The sequence below is a fragment of the Hypanus sabinus genome, chromosome 7, assembly GCF_030144855.1.
Source record: "Hypanus sabinus isolate sHypSab1 chromosome 7, sHypSab1.hap1, whole genome shotgun sequence".
Lineage (NCBI taxonomy): Eukaryota > Metazoa > Chordata > Chondrichthyes > Myliobatiformes > Dasyatidae > Hypanus > Hypanus sabinus.
In genome coordinates, this window is record NC_082712.1 from 176,461,857 (window position 1) to 176,486,167 (window position 24,311).

The 24,311-nt window shown below is 41.6% G+C and overlaps 1 protein-coding gene across 4 annotated transcripts in view; it reads right to left on the minus strand.

Moving 5' to 3' along the window:
* Positions 1-24,311, minus strand: part of far1 (fatty acyl CoA reductase 1) — a 130,520-nt gene that overhangs the window by 34,184 nt on the left and 72,025 nt on the right. For 2 of the 4 annotated variants that reach the window (XM_059976182.1, XM_059976181.1), the window contains exons 2-8: positions 22,808-23,063; positions 18,263-18,438; positions 11,299-11,478; positions 8,554-8,731; positions 7,379-7,423; positions 3,173-3,291; positions 1,545-1,612 (exon numbers count right to left, since the gene is read on the minus strand). In XM_059976182.1, the coding sequence (XP_059832165.1) occupies positions 1,545-1,612; positions 3,173-3,291; positions 7,379-7,423; positions 8,554-8,731; positions 11,299-11,478; positions 18,263-18,438; positions 22,808-22,996 (955 nt within the window). In that variant the 5' untranslated portion in view covers positions 22,997-23,063. Of the gene's footprint in view, positions 1-1,544; positions 1,613-3,163; positions 3,292-7,378; positions 7,424-8,553; positions 8,732-11,298; positions 11,479-18,262; positions 18,439-22,807; positions 23,064-24,311 lie in introns of all 4 variants that reach the window. The other 2 variants (XM_059976180.1, XM_059976179.1) reach the window with 1 other exon arrangement.

Consider the following 24,311-nt stretch of genomic DNA (forward strand, 5'->3'; position numbering starts at 1 on the left):
TGAATCTTGTGGAATTCACTGCCACAGATGGCTGTGGAAGCTAAGTCACTGGATATATTTAAACCAGAGATTGATAGACTCTTGATTAGTCAGGGCATCAAATGTTAAAGGGAGAAGGCAGGAGAATAAGATTGAGAGGGATAATAGTCAGCCATGATGGACTAGCAGAGCAGACTCAATGGGGCAAATGATTTAATTCTGCTGCTATGTCTTATGGGCAAGTTGATTTTATTTTATGTACACATAGTTAATGAATTCCTCTTTTTATAACCAAATCAGGTATTTATTACACCCTCACTTTCCAGTTTGAAACAATAGGCTGGGCAATTGCATTAGATAAGTGTGAATGAGAATCTGAAGTTATACCAAACCAACTTTCACCTTGGAATGTAAACAGAAACACCTAACCGCTAGAATTTTTTTTAAGAGGTGTTAACTTTAAGCACTTAACAGTACCATTAAGTATAATATTCATGCAATTTAATGTTTCCAGTTTGAAAACACTCACTTCAAATAGACAATTTATCTTTAACATTTTAATAGACAAAAGGTACTTTACTTGAAAGCTCAGGGGAGGTGCTACTGACTGAGAAGGTTTAAAGTATTTAACATTATGTGGAGTTAAGAAGATTGCTACAAAGGAATTAGCAGCTATTTTATTTAGAGATACAGTATAGAACTGACTCTTTGGCCCAACGAGCCACAACTTCTGGCAACCCACCTATTTAACCTGAGCCTAATCACAGGACAACTTAACGTATTAACTGGTACTGTGGGGTGGAAATCAGAGCACCTGGACATGGTCACGGGGAGAACATTAAACTCCTTGCAGACGATGCCAGAACTGAATTCCTTACTCGAGAACACCCGAGCTATGATGGTCCTGCTAACCACTACACTACCGTGTCACCCTGGACCACTAAGGATCACTTTTAACACAGACTTCACTGAGCTGCCACCCCATGAATTTTGAAAAGCAGCATGGAAAGATCACGTGAAAAGAAAATGTCACCTAAAAAAATCTTGGTACACCAAGGGAGGAATGTTTAAAGATGAAGCAATCATTCTAGAAGCAATAAAACTCGTGGCCTTGAGAAAATAAATTTGAGAGATTTTTGAGACCACTGTAAGTAGAAGAAAGTTAAAGTGAAAGTGAATATTTTCATTATTTGACTCCCAGCACATTAAAAACTTATGGTACTTTTCAACCTCATTCCCGAATCCGTAGTGGTGACTTTCTTTTCTGTGCAAACAGCAGAGGCATGCAAGCAATTAGCCAGAGGACGAGTTGGCCATCAAATGTCCTCCATGGGTCACAAAAGTGCAAGAGGCTTCACAATCATGCTGGAAAGCTCCCCATGCAAAAGGACGACATACACAGACACATTTAGCTATCTTCCTTGGCTTCATTTCAATCAGAAAACTCAGATCACTTCAGCATGCAGTCGATTACTCCAACATGACATTTCCACAACACATAGATTATAATTAAATTAAAATACAAGCAGTTAACATTTAGGCAAACAGTAAGCTTTGTTTCCTACCAACTTCACCCCAGTGGAAAGGATTGGTGCCACCTGTGGTACAGTTGTAAACCAATATATTTCTTGGCCTAAAGGGTAAAATGAAAAACTTAGTACATTGAATGCAGCAAACCCTGTTCCCAGATAAAAAGTATTTTCATATTATCATATTATCAAAACAGTATTCAGAAACCTTACCAAACCCTGCAAAGGTTTGTGAGAAGGTAAGGCCAAAGGCCAAACTGTACTTCCCCTCTACCATTAGATTCCTGAATGGGTATGAACTGATGAAATTTACCTCACTATTTTATTTAGCTCAGTTCTGTATTACGTTTTATTATTTTATATATTTGCAATTACAATCTATGTTTTACATATTGCATTGTACCACTGCTGCAAAACAACACAGATGCCAGTGATAGCAAACTTGATTCTGATTCTGCATTTCGGTAAATGTGATAATCATAAACCAATTACCAGTTAGTGCACAGGGACAAAAATCTAAATTAAGTTGGAATGAATGGTTTTATCCCTTGGTGCTGGGATACCCAGGGTGAAAATTAAGTTATCTACACCTGATCCACTCTGTTAACACTCAACCCTTTGTCTTAGAGATCGCATCTCATTCTCACAACTTTGCTCTCATCCTGTGACCTGTCCTGGGGTTGAAGGCTGTCTGTGTGTGTGGTGGATGCTTGGGTGGGGGAGCAAACAGGAAAGGGGCTTGTTTTCCTGTTGTGCTTTCTTTTGTTGTTTTTTTATGTTGTTCTGCTGAATATTGTGGGCATGCTATGTCAGAATGTGTGGACACACTTGTGGGCTGCCTTCAGCACATTTTAGGCTGTGTTCGTTGTTAATGACACACTTCAATGTGTGTTTTCACCTGATCCCTCAACACCTTCTCTTTGAGTCAAGAAAGCACAGCAGCGTCTCCACTTTCTGAGGAGACTGAGGTGAGTGAGGCTTCACCCCTCCTATTCTATTTTTACAGAAGAATCATCGAGTGTGCCCTGATCAGCTGCTTCACTGTCTGGTATGGAAAATACAAGATATCTAACTAAGTCACAATAAAGGATTGCGACGACTGCTGAGAGGATCATCAGGGTCTCTCCCACCCATCAGAGATATTTATCAGGAGCACTGCATATGCAGGGCCCTTAGCATTGTCAATGATCCATCCGATCTGTCCAACAATTTCAGGCAGAAGATACCATAGCATTATGACAAGAATTGTTAGGATGAGAAACAGTTTCTTCCCAGAGGCCACAAGACTTCTGAACTCCCTGCCCCAACCCAGGTCCTACATTGCAGGAAGTGTCGATAGCCTTATAATGTTTACTTTTTAAACCTGTGTTGTATATGCACATTATTTGCTCATTTACTAGTGGTAATACATGTATTGTGTGAGAGCTATATGTACTGCGTTGTGCACCTTAGTCTGGAGAAATACTGTTTCATTTCATGGTAGACATGTGTACAGTTGAATGACAAAAAACTGAACTTAAACGATGTGATAATGAAAATGAACTTGATGTGATAAATAAGTGAATCTGAATCCATAGGTCACCCTTTAGTAAGTACTCTGTCAAGAAGTCCTTGCCCCAATACATGTTGTTATCTCTAAAATTTAGAGGAGTCACCTGCTGTACCTATGAACTCCCGAGTACCACGCAGCAGCCAGAGTCATGTTGATAACCACATCAACGGGGATCAGGTCAGCCACAGCACTGTTTGCTGCTCTCATTGTGCGCAGGATTCCTTTCCCAGCCTACAAGAAAAACCAGAGCAATATGGGTGTGGGTAAACAACAGTTCCAAAATTCATTGACAATTACATTACAATTCAAAGCAGAAAATAGAACTGTACACTGCACAGGATCAGAAAAAGTTGCAGAAAGTTGTAAACCCAGCCAGCTCCGTCATGGGCACTGGCCTCCCCAGCTTTAAGGATGCCTTCAAAAGGTGGCATCCATCACTACAGGCCCCAGCACCCAGGACATGCCCTCTTCTCATTGCTACCATCAAGGAGGTACAGGAGCCTGAAGACATACTCAACATTTCAGGAACAGCATCTATCCACTGCCAGATAATGGACAGTGAACCCATGAACATTCCCTCAGTACTTTGTTTTGGTTTTTCTTCCTCTTTTTGCACCAGTAACTTAAATTTATTTATATCTATATAACACAATTCATGTTTTTACTATGTATTACAATGTACTGCTACCGCAAAACAACAAATTTCACAACAAATGCCAAAGATATTAAACCTGATTCTGATTCTGTACAGCAAACTAGAGCTTACAGCTGAAGAGGCAGCATAGTACCTTAGTAGCTAGCATTATGCTTTATAGCGCTATCAACCTGGGTTCAACTCCCATCACTGTCTGTAAGGTGTTCCCCCTGTCCATGCAGTTTCTTCCGGGAGTGCTGGGGTCCACCCGTCTTTCAAAGGTTAGGAGGGTTAGTAAGTTGTGGACATGCTATATTGGTGCCAGAAGCATGACAACATTTGTGGGCTTTCCCTAGCACATCCTCAAAATGTGTCAGCTGTTGATACAAATGAAGCATTTCACTGTATGTCTTGATTCACATGTCACCAATAAAACTAATCTCTCTAGGCTCTTTTTGTTTAAAAAAAAGCTCAAATGCTTAAATAATAAAAATGCTGCTGGTGTAAGTAAATTGCAAATCGTGATTCCACATAGGTCATGGGAAGGCGAGAGACTCTGCAGTGCAGTGGAAGCACACACTTAGAAATTTTTTTCCTTGTATTCTAGGTTAAAAACTCAGCAATTTTTTTGTGTCACCAATATATTTAACTCACACTGTGTGAGGTCAAACAAAGTGAATTTTGACAGCACACCAGAGGCTGGATTAGAAGTATTTTAAAAGAAATGCAAACCTGAAGAAAGTTTGGAAGACTGTTTGCAGCAACAAGCAAAATACTGGAAGAGGTCAGCAGTTCAGGAGGCATCGGTGGAGGGAAATGGACAGCCGACACTTCAGGACCCTTCATCTGTCCACTTCCCTCCATAGATGATGCCTGAACCACGGTGTCTCACAAGACCATAAGACAAGAGCGGCAGGGTGCTGTGGCAGCGTAGTGGTTAGTGCGATGCCATTACAGTGTGGGCTGTCAGAGTTCGGAGTTCCATTCCAGTATTCTCTGTGAGCAAACTAGGATGCTCCTTCCTGTGAGCACTTAGCTTCCTCCCACAATCCAAAGACACACTGGTTAGTGGGTTAATTAGTCATTATAAATTGTCCTAATCCCTTTTAATTAGGCTAGGGTTAAATTGATGGGTTGCTGGGCAGTGCAGTTCATTGGACTGGAGGGCCTGTTCTGCATCTCTAAATAAGTAAATTAGGCCATTCTATCATGGCTGATTTATTATTCCTCTGAACCCCATCGCCCAAAGTCCTGCTTGTTACTTCAGATTCCAGCATCTGCAGTCTCTTGTTCCTTCATTAGATTATTTTTAACTTTGCTGTTGGTTCATCATACTGGGATATGGTAGAGCAAGTAGTAGTGTTTTTTTTTTCTCCACACAGAGTGGTGGGTGTGTGAAATGCTCTGCCGGGGTGGCGGTAGTAACAGATACATTAAGGACATACAAGGAACTTTTAGAAGGCATGTGGATGATAGAAAAATGGAGGGCCATGTGGGAGGGAGGGGTTAGATTGATCTTTGAGTAGGTTACACTGTGAGCCAAAGGGCCTGGAAGTGCTGTAGTGTTCTATGTTCTAAGAACAGTGTGCGTCGTGGGGGAGGGAGGTGTGGTAGTACTGACATGGAGGCACCAGAAAGTTGCATTTCAAAATTTGCTATTAAACAAACAGCAAGCATACATTGGGAAAACAGTTTGGAAGAATTGCCTAAATATGCAGATAGAAATAAACTTGACAACAATAATCTCACCATGCAGGACGTAGGGTACAAGAGCCTGAAGAGACAAACTCAACATTTTAGAAACAGCTTCTTCCTCTCCACCATCAGATTTCTGAACAGTCCATGAACACATTCTCACTTTCTGCACAACTTTTTTCAATATACTTCTTATTGTAACTTAGTAATTTTTTTATATATTGCACTGTACTGCTGCTGCGAAACAACAAATTTCACAAAAATGTCAGTGTAATAAACCTATTTCTGAGTGATAATTACACTGACATTGTACAGGTCTAATTAGCACAACGGTAAAGATTAATTTAATATTCCACTGAGTTAACTGATATCAAACATCCAGCATTTCATAAAACATTGAACTGTAGGGGCCACTCATTCAAAGATGTCATGCCAACCATGACGTCTACTCCATGATCAATTTTACCTTTCCCTTCTACACAATCCATGAAACTCAATTTTCTCCTTACATCCATGCACCTAAGTGTCTTTTAAAAGTCCCTACCGTATCAGCTTCAATAAGCACTACCTGGTAGTTCACCCCAGGCACTCATCCCTTCCAGTGTGTGTAAAAAAACTACCTCTGACATCCCTCCTTAAACTTACTCCACCCACATTATACAAACATCCTATGGCATTGGCCACTGAGTCCTGGAAAAATGTGCTGGCTGGTTATCCATTAAATTCAGCAATATCAGGAGACCTGTGCAGGAGTGTTTTAAAAGTGAAAAAGCCATTGCACTGGGGCCGCTCCACTTTCTCGCCCTCAGAAGCCTGGTCCAGTGGTACGAGTGAGCAGTATCACAATTGGAGTTCTTGGTTGCAGTGGATGGCCATGACTTCTCCTATACCTTGTTACAGCCACACGTGAGAGCTGAGTGTCCAGCGGGTCTCAAAGGCAAGTGAGCCGCCCCAGAAAGTACACAACAAGCCCCTTCACCAGAGATGCTGCCCCTCCCAGGACACCCCGTACACCACCCTATCCAGTCCTCTCAATCTAATACACTTCTATCAAGTTGCCCCTCACCCTTCTTCACTCTAAAGAGAATAGCCCTAACTCACCCAACCTTTCCTCATGATATTTAAAAAGCTTTATTTTTAAACAAAGATTTAAAAATTAGCTTTATTTGTCATAGGTACATCGAAGCATACAATAAAATGTGTCATTTGCATCCCAAAATGTTTTTTTAAATTTATTGCGACACAGTGAAGACTAGGCCCTTCGAGCTGCTCTGCCCAGCATCCCCCCAATATAACCCTAGCCTAATCACAGGATCATTTTCAATGACCAATTAACCTGTCAACCAGCATGGCTCTGGACTGTGGGAGAAACCCAAGCACCCAGAGGAAACACACACAGTCACAGGGAGAACATACAAACTCCTCACAGAAAGCAGCAGGAATTTAACCCGAGTCGCGGGTACTGCGAAGTGTTGTGCTAACCACTATGCTACCGTGCCACTCTACCGTGCCGGGCAGCCCGAAGTATCACCATGCTTCTGACACCAACATAGCATGTCCACAACTCACTAGACCTAACCCGCACATCTTGGCAATGGGAGGAAAGCCACGTGGCCACAGGGACAATGTATAAACTCCACACAGACAGTGGTGGGAATTCTGCTACATTCCCACTCACTACACTATTGTGCTGCCTTATTTCTTTGTGTCATTTGGTTTCTCAAACATATTCCAACTTTTACAGGATATTCATACATTTCATCAGCAAACACTTCAGAGCTTATAACTAGCACTGCTTCATGCTGATCATTAGAACTTGCAATGAAGCCCATGCACTGTAATGGGTATCACATAGCACCATTAGCTAATAGGGTATTGGGTTATAGAAGATGAGCACTTTATGTTGCAACTAAATACAATGCTGAGGCTAGTATGTTTTATGTAGCCAACCTTAGGACCCAAGAACTGATGGGAGCTTATATCACTTACTGCAATGAAGAGCCCACTTGGTCCATTGAAGTTGTCAATCCAGCCCTGGTCACAGGAGAGAGAATAATAATGGAAAAAAATTATTCAATGTATTTAGCAAGTACTGATACTTAACGACGACATTAATTATCTAAAATACTGATCACCACCTTCCAGCACATGCCCTCTTCTCATTACTACCATCAGGGAGGAGGTACAAGAGACAGATGGCACACACACAATGTTTTAGGAACAACTTCTTACCCTCCACCATCAGATTTCTGAATAGACAATGAACTCATGAAAGCTGCCTCACTATTTGGCTCTCTTTTTGTACAATTTATGTTTTCTATATTTTTTACTGTAACTGATATTGCACTAACTGCTGCCACAGAACAACAAATAACACGAAACACTGACATTGTTTTGTTTTCATTGATTCTATTGTGTTTCTTTGTATCTACAGTGAATGCCCGCAAGAAAATTAATCTCAGGGGTGTACAAGGCAACATATGTACTTTGATAATAAATTTACATTGAACTTCCTGTATGTCAGTGATAACAAACTTGTTTTGAAAATCATAAAAATTGGAATAAGAGTATTAATTGATTTGCACAGAAACCATCTTCAGATGACAAGAATGTTCCACCTCACCAGACATCAAATAGATTTTATCCATAAATCAGAAAATACACACAAAACAAAAATCACTCAATTGGTGACCATACCTCCACAGTATTGCAATGAATGACATCAAAAGGATACACTTGTCTTATAAAGCCACTGCCCAGAAGGCGGCAATGGCAAACCACTTCTGTTAGAAAAATTTGCCATGAAATTTGTCATTGAAAGACCACGACCACCTATGTCTTACAACACAGCACATAATGAATGGAGCTCCAGTTTCATCCCACATTGTAAAGACATACAAGTTACTAGGTGAATTACTAGGATGTAAGTAGGTGGCGCGGGCCTGTTTGGGCCAGAAGAGCCTGTAACTCCGCAAGCACTCCAAGTAGAAGAGCACACCAGTATTTCCAAGTTAGTAAATATAGATCTTATTCCTTTGTAAATCATTCCTTAGATCCTAAAAGCCAGGGAACCTTATTTATGGCCATGATATGTTAAAATTAGAAGGTGTCGATTTAAATTCTTACATTTCTGTGTTCCTTTAAGGAATTATCCATGAACTTACGGGAAAGGGCTCCTTCCAGCTGGCTCCCACAATGGAAGGTCTAACAATGGCAACATTCAGGCTTCCACATTCCTGCTGTACTACATATTCAGCCATGGCTTTGGTATAGGTATATGTGTTAGGTCGTTCACCGATTAGTTTCCTTGTAATGTCCTGAACCAAATCATCATCCATCCACCTGTGGAATAATGGAAATCCATGGAAAAATGAAGCCTTTGAAAAGTGTTTTAATCTACAGTTTAATTGGTTCCTTTTAGGAAGGAAAGACAAAAACCAAGATGATTTCATCCATGGGTAAAACATTTATCAGTCAACAATCCCATAGGAATAAAGTAAAAGTTCAAACACGAAGCAAAAGAAAATACTACAGCTACTATAAAGTACCAAAGTGAAAGGACTTATTTCATTTCACTCAACTTACAAGTTTAATGGTAAATCCTAAATCCTGATACCATAACTAATAGTAGAACAAGAACACTTGAATTCAAGTACATTCAAAACGGGAAAAAAATTTAGGAAAGGGACTTGGGAGTCTTCATGCAGGATTCCCTAAAGGTGAACTTGCAGGTTAAGTTGGTGGTAAGGAAGGCAAATGCAATGTTGGCATTTGTTTCAAGAGCAGTAGAATATAAGAGCAAGAACGTAATACCAGGAGTTTATAAAGAATTGGTCAGACTGCATTTGGAGTAATGTGAGTAGTTTTGGGCCCCTTATTTAAGGAAGAATGTACTGACACTGGAGAGAGTCCAGAGAAATGCAAGTATTAATTTAGAGAAATGTTTGATGGCTCTGGGACTGTACTCTCCGGAGTTTAGAATAATTGGTGGGTGGGGAGGAATCTCAATTGAAATCTATTGAAAACTGAAAGGCCAAGATGTGGGGAAGATGTTTCCTATAGTGGGAGAGTGTAGAAGACTCAATGGGCAGATTGGTATATATCAAAATTATAAAAGCAGAGGATGTAACTCAGTGCAACAGGCTGCACCTATGGAGGGAAATGGACAGTCAATGTTTCAGGATGAGTCCTTTCGTTGTAACCGTTCTTTTAAATAATGAAAATTATGCAGAGAGTGCAAAGTGTTCTGTAGGTGGGAAGGGAATGGATAAGAGGGAGGAAAGGGAAAAGTAAAGAAGACAGAGTTAAAGTATGAGGAGGTAAGATCAACAGGGCTAGAGCCAACACCAACAATGAGCCTACCGGGCCAACAAAGGAGCTGGAGGAACCCAACAGAATAAGCAACACTGAGGGACTCTGCAGTTCATAGTCCACATTTCTCTGGTTACTTTTTATTTGGGATTTGAATGATTTGATCCAGTTGCTTGGGTGTGGAACTGGCTCAATGGCTGAGGCCTACAATCACTCACACAGTGCTAAACTAAACTGACTCAGTGGCTGTCACTCCTGGACCATTTGGGGGACTCAAGTGGTTTGATGTTTAATATTCTGTGTTATTTTCTCACTTTTTGATGTTTGCATGATTTGTTTCTTTTCATGTATTGAGTGTTTGATTATTTTTTTTAAAGGGGTTCCAAAGGTGTTTCTTTGTTTAGTAGCTACCTGCAGGAGGACGAATCTCTGAGTTATATATTATCGTACTTTGATAATAAAGGTACTTTAAAACTTTGAAAGGGAGTGTTGCCATTTTGAGTCAATACCTTTCATCAAGACTGGAAAGAGTGGTTTACTTTCAACACTGAACTGATGCCACAACCTATACTCACTTTCAGAGACTCCACAACTCACATATTATTTGTTTTTTATGTTTTTGCAGTTTACCCTCTTTTGCACATTGATCATTTATTGGTCTTTGTGTAGCTTTCATTGGTTCTATTGATCCCTGTTCTACTGTGATGCCTGCAATAAACTGAATCTCAGCATAGTATGTGGTGGCATATACGTACTTTGATAATGCATTTACTTTGAACTTTGAAAATGGTGAGATAGCCAGAATAAAAAGGCAAGTGGAAGAGGTGGAACATGGGTAACAGGTGGCACAGAGGGGTAACAGACAGCAATAGTCTCACAAAACTGCTAAAGAGAAGACAATAGCATTGAGGCGGGCAACTAACCCTTCCCATCCATAGATGTTGTCTGATCTGTTATATACCTCCATTTTCCTTGTATGTTGTTCCACATTCCCAATATCTTCACTATTGCATCTCTAGCCTACAAGGGCAGGCCAGTATATGGATCATGCATTGCGAGTTGCTAGGGCTGCCAGGGTAATATAGCAGTTAGCACAACACTATTACAGCCTGGGATGTTTCGGAGTTCAATTCCGTCGCTGTCTGCAAAGAGTTTGTACTTTCAGCCCGTGAACCACATGGAGTTTCTCTGGGTGTTTCAGTTTCCTCCCACGATCCAAAGATGTATTGATTAGTAGGTTAATTGGTCATTGTAAATTGTCCTGTGATTAAATTAGGGTTGAACTGGCAAGTTTGCTGGAGCAGCGTGGCTCATTGGGCCAGAAGGGACATCCTAAGAGACAGCACTTATTTATTGCTAAATAAATCATTTCTTCTGCCCTAACTTAATGAAATAAAACATGCAGCTTCAGCAATGTAAATTCGATATCCCAGAACCTATAGAAAGCTTTAAAGTAGTTGGAATACCTTTGATGACCTGGAAGTAAGGGTGGAAAATGTGTAAGTAATTAGATTGCAGGGTGGGGGGGGGGGGGGGAAATTAACCAATCAAGTCAGTTTTACACAAAGAGCTGGAAAGAAATAAGACAACAAACATACTCCAGAGCTTCAATCAATTTTTTAGGGTCAACTGGAGGTGGATAAATGACCTCCTCAATATGCTTCCGATTGCAGTGTGCGTAGGCGGTGGAAACATGAATGAACACCTCGAGCTTCTTCATCAACTGTGCAAATGTAAGGAGCTGGCGGGTGGCAACCACATTCAACTGCATTGCATCTCTGCAAGAAAAGAAAAAAAACAAAGTTCATCCTCAGATCAGCCTTCTTGACCGATGTTCCTAATCCGTGGAATTCAAATCCTAAAACGATAAGGTATAGACTCAGCTGACACTTTTAAACACCAACTCAAAACCTATTTAACCTTACTTTTAACTAACGTCTTTTTGTCTTTTGCTTTCATGTTTTCGCTTTATCCCATTGTAAAGCACTTTGAATGACATCTGTATGAAAAGCACTCCATAAGTAAGTTGTTACTATTGTTAATATTAGGTATCTTGACATTCAAATGCAACAAGATGTAGGCAATGAAATCCTTTTGCCTGGATTAGAGAGCACCTCTTTATCACGATAATTGAGCGAGCTAAGGCTTTTCTCTTTGGAGAGCAAAGGAAGTAACTTGATAAACATGTACAAGGTAAGAGGCACAGGATGTAATGCAGAGGCTTTACAAGGTATTGGGCAGACTGGTTCCTTTTGGTTGTTAGAGCCGGGGTGGTGGTGATAGGGATAAGCTCCTACTACCTATTGAAGGCTGCCAACAGTGTGCATCTCAAATAGCCTCTGACATCCAAATCCAACTTCTAGCCTCCATGTGCGGTTTAGCTACTATGCCCAGCAGATCCCTTTCTACAGACAGGGGAAGGGACAACAGCAGGTTAGTGGCCAGCCAGTTGCTTCGAGTAGTTGAGCTCATCAGCCACGGTTGGCAGCTCAACCTAGGAGAAAGAAAACTCTGATCTCAAAACCCTGCTGCCTTGCTTCGTGAGTAAACCCTAAGAAACATCCAGAGCCGGAGTCCCTAAGGCAGTCCTACATCGAGTTCAAAGGTGATTGGCAACTCTTGCAACACCACTGGTACCAAACTATATCAGTCTCTGCCGTTGCTTTGGAATCATCACCCGTTTGGAGCTTGCTGCAAGGTCAACAGTTTGTTCATCTTTTCATACTGTCCTGGCTTGTGTATCACGTAGACAGCTACGACACATCCATAGTCGACCCTGATCAATGGAGGACCACATTTGAGACCACATATGGAGTATTTTGAGTAGCTCTAAGTGTCATATCTGAGAAAGGATGTGCTGGCATTGGATAGGGTCCAGAGAAGGTTCATGTGATTGATCCTAGGAATGAAAGGGACAATGTATGAAGAGCATGTGATGGTTCTAGGCCCGTACTCTCTGAAGTTTTGAAAAATGAGAGGGGAAATCTCACTGAAACCCATTAAATATTGAAATGCTCAGATACAGTGGATATGGAGAAGATGTCTCCTATAATGGGGGAGTCTAGTACTAGAGGGAACAACCTTAGAATAGAGAGACGTCCCTTTAGTGCAGAGATGAGGAGGAATTTATTTTGCTGGATGGTAGTGAGTATGTGAAATTCATTGACACAGACTTTTGTGGAGGCCAAATCAATGGGTATATTTAAAGTGGAGGTTGGTAAGTTTTTAATTACCCGATCCTGTAAAACCTTGAGCTACAGAAACACCAACAAGCTCCAAAGACCTCATTCCTGGAAGAGGAAAGATCTTTGCCTAGAAAATGGACAAATTCACGTGGTGAAAGCAGAAGCCACAGGGTCAATCAACCTTCTATCAGCCCTGCATAGAGGACTCTGATGAGCTGCTGCCAGTGGCCTATGCCCCAGTGGGAGTGATGGGCTTAAGAAGCAGAAAGTGGTTTTGGACACAGCAGATCATACCTTAGAAACTTGATTGATTTTTTTTTTGTAGGACTGTGGACGGAAGGAATTTGACTAGGTTCCTCATTACAGACTGATCTACAAGATCAAGATGCTTAGATTTAGTGACTTGGTAGTCAGGAGTCATAGTAGAATGAGGGAACTGGTGGAAGAGTGTTATTCTGCCTGGGTGCCCATGACCAGGTAATGGAGCCTCTTGTTTATGATGTACATAAATAACTTGGATGAAAATGTAGATGGACGAGTTATTAAGTTTACAGATGACACAAAGATTGGTGGAGTTTTGGACAGTGTAGAGGGCTGTCAAAGAATACTGACCTCTTTGGGGCAAAGGAGGTTGAGAGATAAAATAGTACAAGATGATAAAAGGCATAGATCAAGTGGAGAATTAGAGATTTTTTCCCAGGGCGAAAATAGCTAATACAAGGGGGTGTAATTTTAAGGTGATCGGAGGAAAGCATATGGGGATGTCAGAGGTAGGTACTTTACACACAGGGTGGTGCATGCATGGAACTCAGAAACAGGAGTGGTGTTAGAGAGGCAGATACATTAAGGAGATTTAAGAGACTCAGATGATGGAAAAACAAAGGGCTACATGGGAGGGAGGGTTAGATTGATCTTAGAGTAGGTTAACAAGTTGATTAAAAGCATCATATCCAAAGTACTATGCTGTATTTTTCTACAATCTATAGTCAGTTACTGACATGGACAGGCAAACGGCAGATGGAACTTAATCCAAGCAAGTGCAAGGTATTACATTTCAGAAGGTCAAATACAGAGTGACCTCGTGGTCAAAACCCACAGCTCACTGCAAGGAGTAACACTAATAAGTAGGGTGATAGAGGCAGTGTTTGACATCCTAGCCTTCACTGGTTGGTGTACTGAATATGAGAGGAAGTCACATTGTAGCCACATTAAAACTTTGGTTTGTCCACTTTTGAAGTACTGTGTGCAATTCTGGTTGCCTCATTGCAGCTACAGTGCTGGAAGGTGAATGTCAGAGCAACATTGTTTAAAAAAAACATTTTAACAGACTTGGCGAGATACTGGTGCCAAATAAGGGCCGATGTATATAAAACATTATAGAAAATGGCGCTAGATCAGATTTCATGTTAGAAATAAGAAGCAATCTACTTGCAGACAAAATCTACTTTAAATATGTTTTATAATGAAAGTAAACATTTACAAGAGTAGATTTATTGTTTCTCACTGCAATACTCCAAAATGCAAGGTCGTATTTATAATCCTCCTTCATAAAGTGATTCATCCTGAAATGACAGCCAGAACATTCGGTAATACTGTATTCACTGTGTGGGTGGGGAAAGCAAAAGCAAGCTCCACAAAAAAGAAAAATCAAAACATGACTGTATCACTTCAGCCAGCTCCTAATCATTGTAGAGGCTTAGGGTTAGGTGGCTCATTGACCACCACCACCCAGGCCATGCTCTCTTCTCACTATTGCCATCGGGGAGGTGGTACAGGAGTGTTAGGGCCCACACCACCAGGTTCAGCAACAAATATTACCCTTCAATCATCAGGTTGCTGAACAGCATAGGTAACTTCACTTACCTCACCTTTGAAATGATTCCCCAACCTGCAGATTCACTTTCAAGGACACTACACTCATGTTCTTAATATTATTTAATTTTTTAAAATTATTATTATTGGTTATTTTTGTATTTGCACATTAGCTGATTGTCAGTCTTTGTGCATAGTTTTTCACTGATTCTTTGTTCTACTGTGAATGCCTGCAAGAAAATGAAACTCAGGATAGTATATGCTTTGAATATAAACTTGCTATGAATGTGTAACCCACTTAAGCTTAGGATACACAGTACAGAAACTTGGCAGACCATAGCCACACTCAAAATTTCTTGGCCCATGGTAAGGACATTCTCCCCACTTCGTAAAATCCCTGTTTTCTGTAATTTTTGGTTGCATGTTATTCTGCTTTGTCCAAACTATCCTGCCTGTATAATCGTTAAAAAATATCAAAGATGATTAATTGGTATTATAGTGCTGTACTGACTTCGCATGACATGTCCCAACCAGTTTAACAAGAACTAAAAAGGAGACTGCCCATGCAGGAATTTGAAACAAAAATAAAGAAAAAATGCTAGAAGAACTCAGAAGGTCTTTAAAGGAAAATAACACAATATAGCACAAGACAACTCCGCCATGGATGGTCCCAAGCCCGGCTGCAAAAGGAGGGGGTTGGCCATGGGGCTAGCAACCCCAACCTGTAAAAACCCAGAGCTACAAGAATGCCAAAACAAGCTCCAAAGACCTCATCCCCGGGAGAAGAAGGATCTACACCTTGGAAGACTAAAAGTCTGACCCAGGACAGAGGAATCTGGTGAGCTACTGTTGGCAGCGTATGCCCCAGTAGGGTTTAAGAAAATGACAACAGCACAGTCCAGGCCCTTCAGCCTATGATGTTGTGCCGACCCTATAATCTACCCTATGATCAATCTAACCCTTTCCTCCTACATAACCATCCATCTTTCTATCATCCATGTAAAAGTCTCTTACATAGCCCCTAATGAGTCTACCTCTACCATCACTCCTTGTATTAGCCATTTCTGCCTTGGGGAAAAAGTATCTAGTTGTCCACTCTATGCTTTATCATCTTGTACACCTCTATCTGGGTGGTGGGATGGAGATACATCTCTACCAAAGGAGGTGTAAAGTCACCCTTTCCTCCAAGAGCCTGCAGGTCAACTTTGGCCAAGGTGTAGCACCTGCTTAGCCCACCACCCCTGTTCAGAGTCACGTGAAGACATGGGAGCAGGTGGTGGAGGGTCGTTTGAGCAGCTGGTACATATCATGTCTTTGTTATGCTACCACTGATGCCAGGTAGACAATCTCTGAAGAGTAGTGATAATGGCTATGGTCACCTGTCTTGTAAAAACACTGCCCAGAAGGCAAAGGCAAACCACATCTGTAGAAAATTTGCCAAGGGCAATCATGATCATAAAGACGACAATCATCCAACATCATACAACAGGGCACATAATGATGACACATCTATCAAGTCACCCTCAGCCTCTGTCACTCCAAAGAGACAAGCCTTAGCTTGCATGTGCTATCTTCATAAATTATGTTATCTGATCCAGGCATCATCCTGATAAATTTCCTCTCCAACCTCTCTACTGCTTCCATGTTCTTCCTATAATGAAGCGATCAGAACTAAACACAATACAGGTGGATGGTAGGTGGAAGGGACAGATAAACTGAGGAAGGTGAAATCTAGGCGGACACAAAGAGCACTGGGAGTATGGCTACATGATATTGGAAAAATCAACTCTGGTGCATTGGGTTGTAACAGACCAAAGTGGAAAACAAGGCGTGGTTCTTCCAATTTGCTCTTAGCTTCTCTGTAGCCAAGGTGTACGTAAAACTATTGCCTAGTCTTAGCTCAGTTTCACCAATGTAGAGGAGGCTACATCACGAATACTGAATGCAGTGGACCAGGAAGAGATTCAAGTGAATGCCTCACCTGGAAGGGCTGCTGGGGTCTCTAGATAATGATGAGGGAAGAGGTGAAGGGACAACATGTTACATCTCCTTCAGAAGCAGGGGAAAGTGCTAAGGGACATAGAGGGGTGGGTGTGGAACAGAACAGGCCAAGAGAGTGATACCTGTAGAAAACAACAAAGATTAAGGAGAGTTGATTAGCTTCATTCATCACATGTACGTTAAACATACAGTGAAATACATCGCTTGCATCAATGACCAACGTAGTCCAAGGATGTGCTAGGAGCAGCCCAGCACCAACATAGCATGCCCACAACATACTAACTTTAATCTGTTGTCTCTTTGGAAAGTGGGAGTACACGATGCAAGCCCATGTGGTCAGGGGAAGAATGCACAAACTCCTACCAGACAGAGGCGAGACACTGGCACTGTGATACCGCTATGCTTCCATGCCACCCATAATTAGAGGTTGGAGGTTATAGAGAGGGGTAAGTATGAACCAGTGTGGATAATTTAACTTGCCCTCAATGCTGAACTAATGCCAAACCTACAGATACACTTTCAAGGACTCTACAACTCATGCTCTCAGTATTATTTACTATTTGTTTCTTTCTGTATTTGCAGTTTGTCTTCTTTTGCACATTTTTCAGTCTTTCTTTGTGTGTAATTTTCATTGGTATACTGTGAATGCCCACAAGAAATAAATCTCTGGGTTGTATATGGTGATATATATAATAAATTTACTTTGAACTTTGATGGAAGGATCACGATGGAGCTCACCACACTACAGGTTATAGAGTGAGAGAAGACTCACTAGATGTGGCCAGAAATGAAGGAGAGTTTGGATAGGCCACATTTATTCTCACTGGAACACTGGTGGCTGAAAGGTGACATTGTGAATGTTTATACAATTATGAGGGGCAACTCTCCCTAGAACAACCATTGCTCTCAGCAGGAAATTTTTATATGGCCTGAAAAACATATGACAATTTTTTTGTTATAGCATTGCATACAATGAATATTTAGAATAAAAATTGAAAAATCACTTATTTTTGATTTTATTTATTAATTGAGGGGTATAATGAAATACAGTACAACAAAGAAAATTTTTCACATTTTATAAACTTTTTCCAAAGGCTACGTGTGTAGGAGCATTTCAGTTACAGTGCGGCAGCACACCCACACAGCTTAGAGGGACAGTGATGAGGGACAAGGACAAGCGTTTTATCATGGGAACCTAGAACTAGAGATTTAAGTGAGAAGGGAGAAATTTAGGAGGAAAAAGTTTACCCTCCTTAGTTAAAAGACAAATTATTTTATTATTTTTATAAATGCCTGTATTAGGTTAACGTTAACTCCAAAATTTCAGATAGGATATGGGTGTTAAAACATATGGAAACATAACCATCTCCAAATTCCCTTCAAGTCACACAGCATCCTGATGCTGGAAAGAGCTGATTCTTCACCGATCAAACAGCTTTAGCATAACCAACATCAACTTCAAACACTCCCATGCTTCAAGAAGGTCCCTCCCAGTTCTCAAGAGACGTGGAGTGAGGCAATAAACAACAGTCAAAACTCATCAATAATTTTCAGAAGTACTTACTTCAAAGTTTCATTGAAACGTACTGTGGCTGCGCAGTGGAAGACTACGTTGATGCATGATATCAAGAGATCTTTGTCAGCCTGACTAAGACCGAGCTCTGGCTGAGTCAATTCACTGCTCACGGCGACAACCTTCTCTTTGAAATCTGGCTGCTCTTCCCGCAGTCGGTCAAAAAGCTGCAAAAGCAAAGGGGAATTAAATTAAATTAAAACCTGATGGCATAAAATTTGATTTCTCCACTTCTGGTAGATTTCTTCCCCGTTCCTCCTCCTGCATTTCCCCTCTCTGGCCTCTTACTCTTTTTTTTCATCTGCCTAACACCACTCCCTGGTGCCCCTCCTCCTCCTCTTTTTCTCATGTTCCTATCAGATTCCTTCTTCTCCAGAACTTTATCTTTTCCTAGCTTGTACTATTTCCCCTCCACCCCACATTCTTTCTCTGGCATCTTCCCCACTTCCTTTCCAACCCTGATGCAAAGTTTATTCATTTCTAAAGATGCTGCCTGACTTGTTGAGTTTCACCAGCATTTTGTGTGTGTGTTGCTCTGAATTTCCAGCATCTGCAGAATCTCTTGTCTTCATGACATTTTTAATAACTGGCAGAATAAGTATCCTTGTAGCAACTAACAGACCAGAAGGGCAAAAGTATTAGTAAAACTGCAGTGTGCAGACACTCCATGGAAATGAAAGAGGATTGGAATACAATTTCACAACCAGGACTAACATGACTTTAGATTTATTTATTTAGCAAAACAGCACAAAGCGGGACCTTCAGACCCTTTGAGCTATGCTGCCCCAGCAACCCGATAAACTCAATTAACCATAACCTAATCAAGGGGCAACTTACCTCCACAGATGTCCTTGGACTGTGGAAGGATACCAAAGGACCTGGAGAAAACCCAGAAATTCCACAGGAAGCATGTACAGAGATGTCCTGTCAGAACTGAGCCAGAACAGATCTCCAAACTCCAGAACAGCCTGAGCTGTAATAGTATCGTGGTAACTAACACTATTGGGACACCCGTTTATCACAGGTACAGTAAGCTGAAACAGTGAAATGTGCCATTTGCTTTAACAACCAACACAACAAACAAAGGGCTGGAGACAAGTTGCAACACATTCTAGCACCAACATAGCATGTCCACAAGCAACAAAACAACAAAAGGAAAACAAGACCCACTCCTCCCTCCTGCTCACTCATGCACATACAGAGTCCTCTAACCCAAGGGCAAGACACTTTCAGCCTCCAGCAAACTCATGAATTCACAGACATTGGGTTTCAACTTCCCCAGCGAACTCACAGACTCGTGGCCCTGGCCACTGGGTTTCAAATTCTGGACCTCCGGTCACCTCCGGGCTTTGACCCGGACCTCCGGTCACCTCCGGGCTTTGACCCGGACCTCCGGTCACCTCCGGGCTTTGACCCGGACCTCCGGTCCACCCCTGGGCTTTGACCCGGACCTCCGGTCCACCCCTGGGCTTTGACCCGGACCTCCGGTCCACCCCTGGGCTTTGACCCGGACCTCCGGTCCACCTCTGGGCTTTGACCCGGACCTCCGGTCCACCTCCAGGCTTTGATCTGAACTTCTGATTGATCTTCGCTATCAATCAAGGACTCACTAATTATGACAAAGCTGGACCCCGGGTAAGAAATAAAACTCAAAGACTTGAGTTCCAGACTTGCTGATGGTGAGACTGCAAACGATAAGCCTTGAACTCTGGTCTGTGTCTTGCCCAGACTTGTGTACCCACGGGTCTCCCAACCATCATGCCTCCTGTTTGCATGGAACTCTAATCTCAGAACACCTCAACATTTCGCTGGATCGGGAAGGCCACCAGCCCTCATCTCCTCTCCTTTGCCTGCCCAATATTCAATCTCATCCACGTCGCTGGCCTTCCAATGCAGAGCGGAGGTTCTTAAACCCTAACATGACCCCTAACTCCCCACCGTCCCCACAACCACCCCCATGAACCTAAAAGAACAACTAACCCTGAGCCACAACCTCTGCAGAAATTGCAGCTCAGTACCATCTTGACCTGAAGATTTAAAAGTTACTATAATTTTTCTTAAGGTTGAAACTCAGTTTGGCCTGTGGAAAAGAGTTTAATCAATATTTGAATATTTCAAAGCACAGAGTGACTGATTAATATCACACCCACCACTGTCATAAGCTTGTGGATTCAACTGTTTCAAAGAGGTAAGCGTGTTTGTATTGAAAAAAAATAAAAGTGATGATGCCTCTAATGCACTACTGGAGCAAAGTGCTGGAAATATTTAGCATGTCAGGCAGTTTGAAAATCAAGGGCTAGTGATTCCATTGTAGAGATAATCATGGCACTAATGCTATTTATCAGCGAGTCACGAGTCAGCGACGGTAAACCTCATTCTATGGCATGGAATTTTTTTTCAGATTCAGATTTAATACTACTGGTATACGTTGTGAAATTTGTTGCTTTGTGGCAGCAGTACATTGCAATACATAGTAATAATGCTCCAGTTGCTCCAGTTTCCTCCCACAGTTCAAAGATGTTCCGATTGGTAGGTTAATTTGGTCATTGTAAATTGTCGCATGATTTGGCTAGGGTTAAATTGGGGGTTGCTGAGTGGTGCAGGGTGAAGGGCCTACTCCGCACTGTACCTCAATAAATAGATACATAAATAAGTATATATAAAGATTAAATAATTAGTGCAGATTAGTGAGGCATACAGTTCATTGTCCATTCAGAAATCTGATGGCAATACGAAGTTCTTCCTGAAACACTGAGTGTGTGCCTTCAGGCTCCTGTACCCCCTTCCTGATGGCAGTAATAAGAAAAAGGCATGCCCTGGGTGATGGGATGATCGATCTTGTGGCAGCAGTACAGAACAAAGACATAAAATTACTACAAATTACAAAACTGGTGGCTGGTTTCTACTGCTCTTTAACCACCTTCTTAACAAGAGTCGGCAGATGTTCCTCAACCCACTGAGTTCATTTTGCAAGTTGTTTGCCATTGCAAATATTTGTCTTAAGCAATGTAATTACTATCTTCCCCTGAAGCCTTAAAGCCAACAGCTTCTTAGACAAGTAGATGGCCTCTACCTATGTCTGGAACCTTTTCTACCACCGCATGGCAGCTGTTTCTAGGATTTTCTCTGAACGCTGTCCTAAAAACACTAAAGACATGTCAGTCCATGACCTTCTCTTCCGCCACGATGGGGCCACTCTCATGTTGGGTCTGCAACATCTCATATTCCATCTGGGTAGTCTCCAACCTGACTGTATGAACATCAATTTCTCCAACTTCCAATAATTTTTCTCCTTCCCCTTCTTCAATTCCTCACTCTGGCCCATTACCCTCTTCTCCTCACCTGCCTATCACCTCCTCCTGACAGCATCCTCCTCCCCCTCCCCCACTTTATTCTGGAATCTTGCCCCTTTCTTTCCAGTCCTGATGAAGGATCTCGACTGTTATTTCGTTTCCATAGATACTGCCTGACCTACTGAGATCCTCCAGCATTTTGTGCGTTGCCCTAAAATCACTAAGCTTCTGTCTTAATATTTATTGCGTCAGTATCCACTTTGTTCTGGGACACACCTTAAGGTGTAATGTTACATTGCAAGGACTGTATATGTGATTTGTCATTGACACGAGCTGAGTGTCTGGAAATTATAGCATTATTGTGCAGCTCTTCTCTGCTGCAGGTTGAATATTTACTTTCCAGAATCAGAATCATGTTTAATAACACTGGCGTATATCATGGAATTTGTTGCTTTGCAGCAGCAGTACATTGGAATACATAGTAAACAAACTAAGTTACAATGAAAAATATGTAAAAATCTAATTAATTTAAATAAGTAGTGCAAAAAGAGATCAACAAAGTTAGGTAGTGTACAGTCTAACAGCAGAGGGGGAAAAGCTGTTCCTAAAACATTTAATGTGTGTCTTCAAGCTTCTGTACCTCGTCCCTGAAGGGAGCAATGAAAAAAGGACAAGGTCACACTTGGCTTCATTCTGTTACAGTGGTAGGACAGATTTGGAACAGGAACATAACCAAACATTCCACACATCCATTCTTGACAACTAGAATTTGAAATCTGCAATGACAGTTTACTGGCCCAGAACTTCCATGAGAAATTCCTGCCAAAAGTGCTCAGGAAATGGAAGAAGGGGCAAGGCAAACAGTTGCATGTGCCTCCAACTATTTGTGAAGGGTTCATAGTAAGTTGGGTGTAACTTAACCCTGACGAAAGGTCTCGGCCCAAAGCACTGACTAGATATTTCCCTCCATAGATGCAGCCTGACTTGTTAAGTTCCACAGAATTTTGTGCATGTTGCTTAAGATTTCTGGTTTCTACAGAATCTCAAGTTGACTATGTGTGACCTCGTCAAAAATCTCGCTAAAATATTTGAGTCTCCTTTTTAAAGTAAGGATGTTGACAATTGAGCAGAAAAAAAGGGAATAATGACATCTAGTTCTAGCATATATCCCTGGTCTTCGTGGTGCCCACACATCACAACACAAGAGCTCTGAAAAAAGCGACCATTTCTGGAAAACAATTACCTTACAGTTGAGCATTTCTTCCACACGTGCTTGAGAATTCTGGCCTGCCTTGGCTCTCACGAGGATGTATGCAGTCTTGACTCCAGGACAAGAGCGCAGCAGTTTCTCAAGCAGCACCTTCCCCATGAAGCCTGTGGCTCCAGTGATGAGAACATTCTTGCCCAGGTAGAACTCTGGTATCGACACCATGCTGTCCTCTCAACGTGGCCAGCAGGACGCTGGCTAATTCTCTCTGGTTTCTGAAACCTATGGCAGCCTGTCAGAAACAAAGTAGATGGCAATCATAAACACAGCAACCACTGCATTCCTTCTTCCAATTCAACAAGAGCATGGAGATAAAGGGTTTCAACCCAAAATGTCGGCTGCCCACTTACCTCAATAGATGCTGCCTGACATGCTGAGTTCCCTCAAAAGAGTGAAATATGATCAATTCTACTTGGTACAGTTACAATGCAAATGGTAATGGAGAATTAACAATGAAAATTATAATGAAATAATAAAGCTTCTAAATGATTTTTGGATTTGTCTTTAAAATAGAAGCTAATCAAAGCTGGGGTGCCTGTTGTACCCACCCAGGATGGAGGCACCAGAAAGCAGTTCAGATTAAGTTGGGGGCTAGTCCCTCTCATCGGTGCTGTCCTCCAGTGTTCACTCAGTGCAACACAGGCTGAATTGTGTTCCTCTAAGGCTGCACTGTTTTTTTTAAAGTGCACGGTGATCGGACTGTGGGCTTCATCTTACCAACAACATCCCATCCATCATCAATCGACAGGACGTGACATCACAAGGTTTTAGAACAGACGACAGAACAGTGGAACAGGCCCTTCAGTACAATGCTCCTGGACCAACCATGATGCCAATTTAAACTAAACCCTTCTGCCTGCAGCAAGATCCATTTCCCTCCATTCCCTGCTCATTCACGTGTCTATCTGAATATTATCTCAATATTGCTATTGTATTTGCTTCTTAAGATTGTTTATCATCATTTCCAGTACACAAGCGTTAAGGAGAATGAAATCTGGATCCGATGCAGCACAAACAAAAAATAAAATAAACAAAATAATAATTAAAAACCCAATAAATATAAATACTTGAGAAAGCTTGTATACATAGATCAACGGTATGTTGATAAAGTGACACTAGGCACAGACACAATAAAGCAGTGGTGGTTGGGGATGTGGAAGGGTGAGTTAGTGAGTGGAGGTGCTGATCAGCTTTACTGCTTAGAGAAGGTAACTGCTTTTGAGGAGTCTAGTGTCCTGGCGTGGATGTTATGTAGCCTCCTCCCAAACAGTCCATGAGCGGAGTGGGTGGGTGGGATTCTTTGTGATGTTACTGGCCCTTGTACGGCACCTTTCTGTACATGTCCTTGATGGCAGGTAGGCTGTTACCACTTTCACTGCTATCTGGACATCTACCATTGTGTAAAAACAAAACTAGCTTCATAAACCTTGTTTCAATTTTCCTCCCCTCATCCTACTATCATGCCCTCAAATCTTGGAAA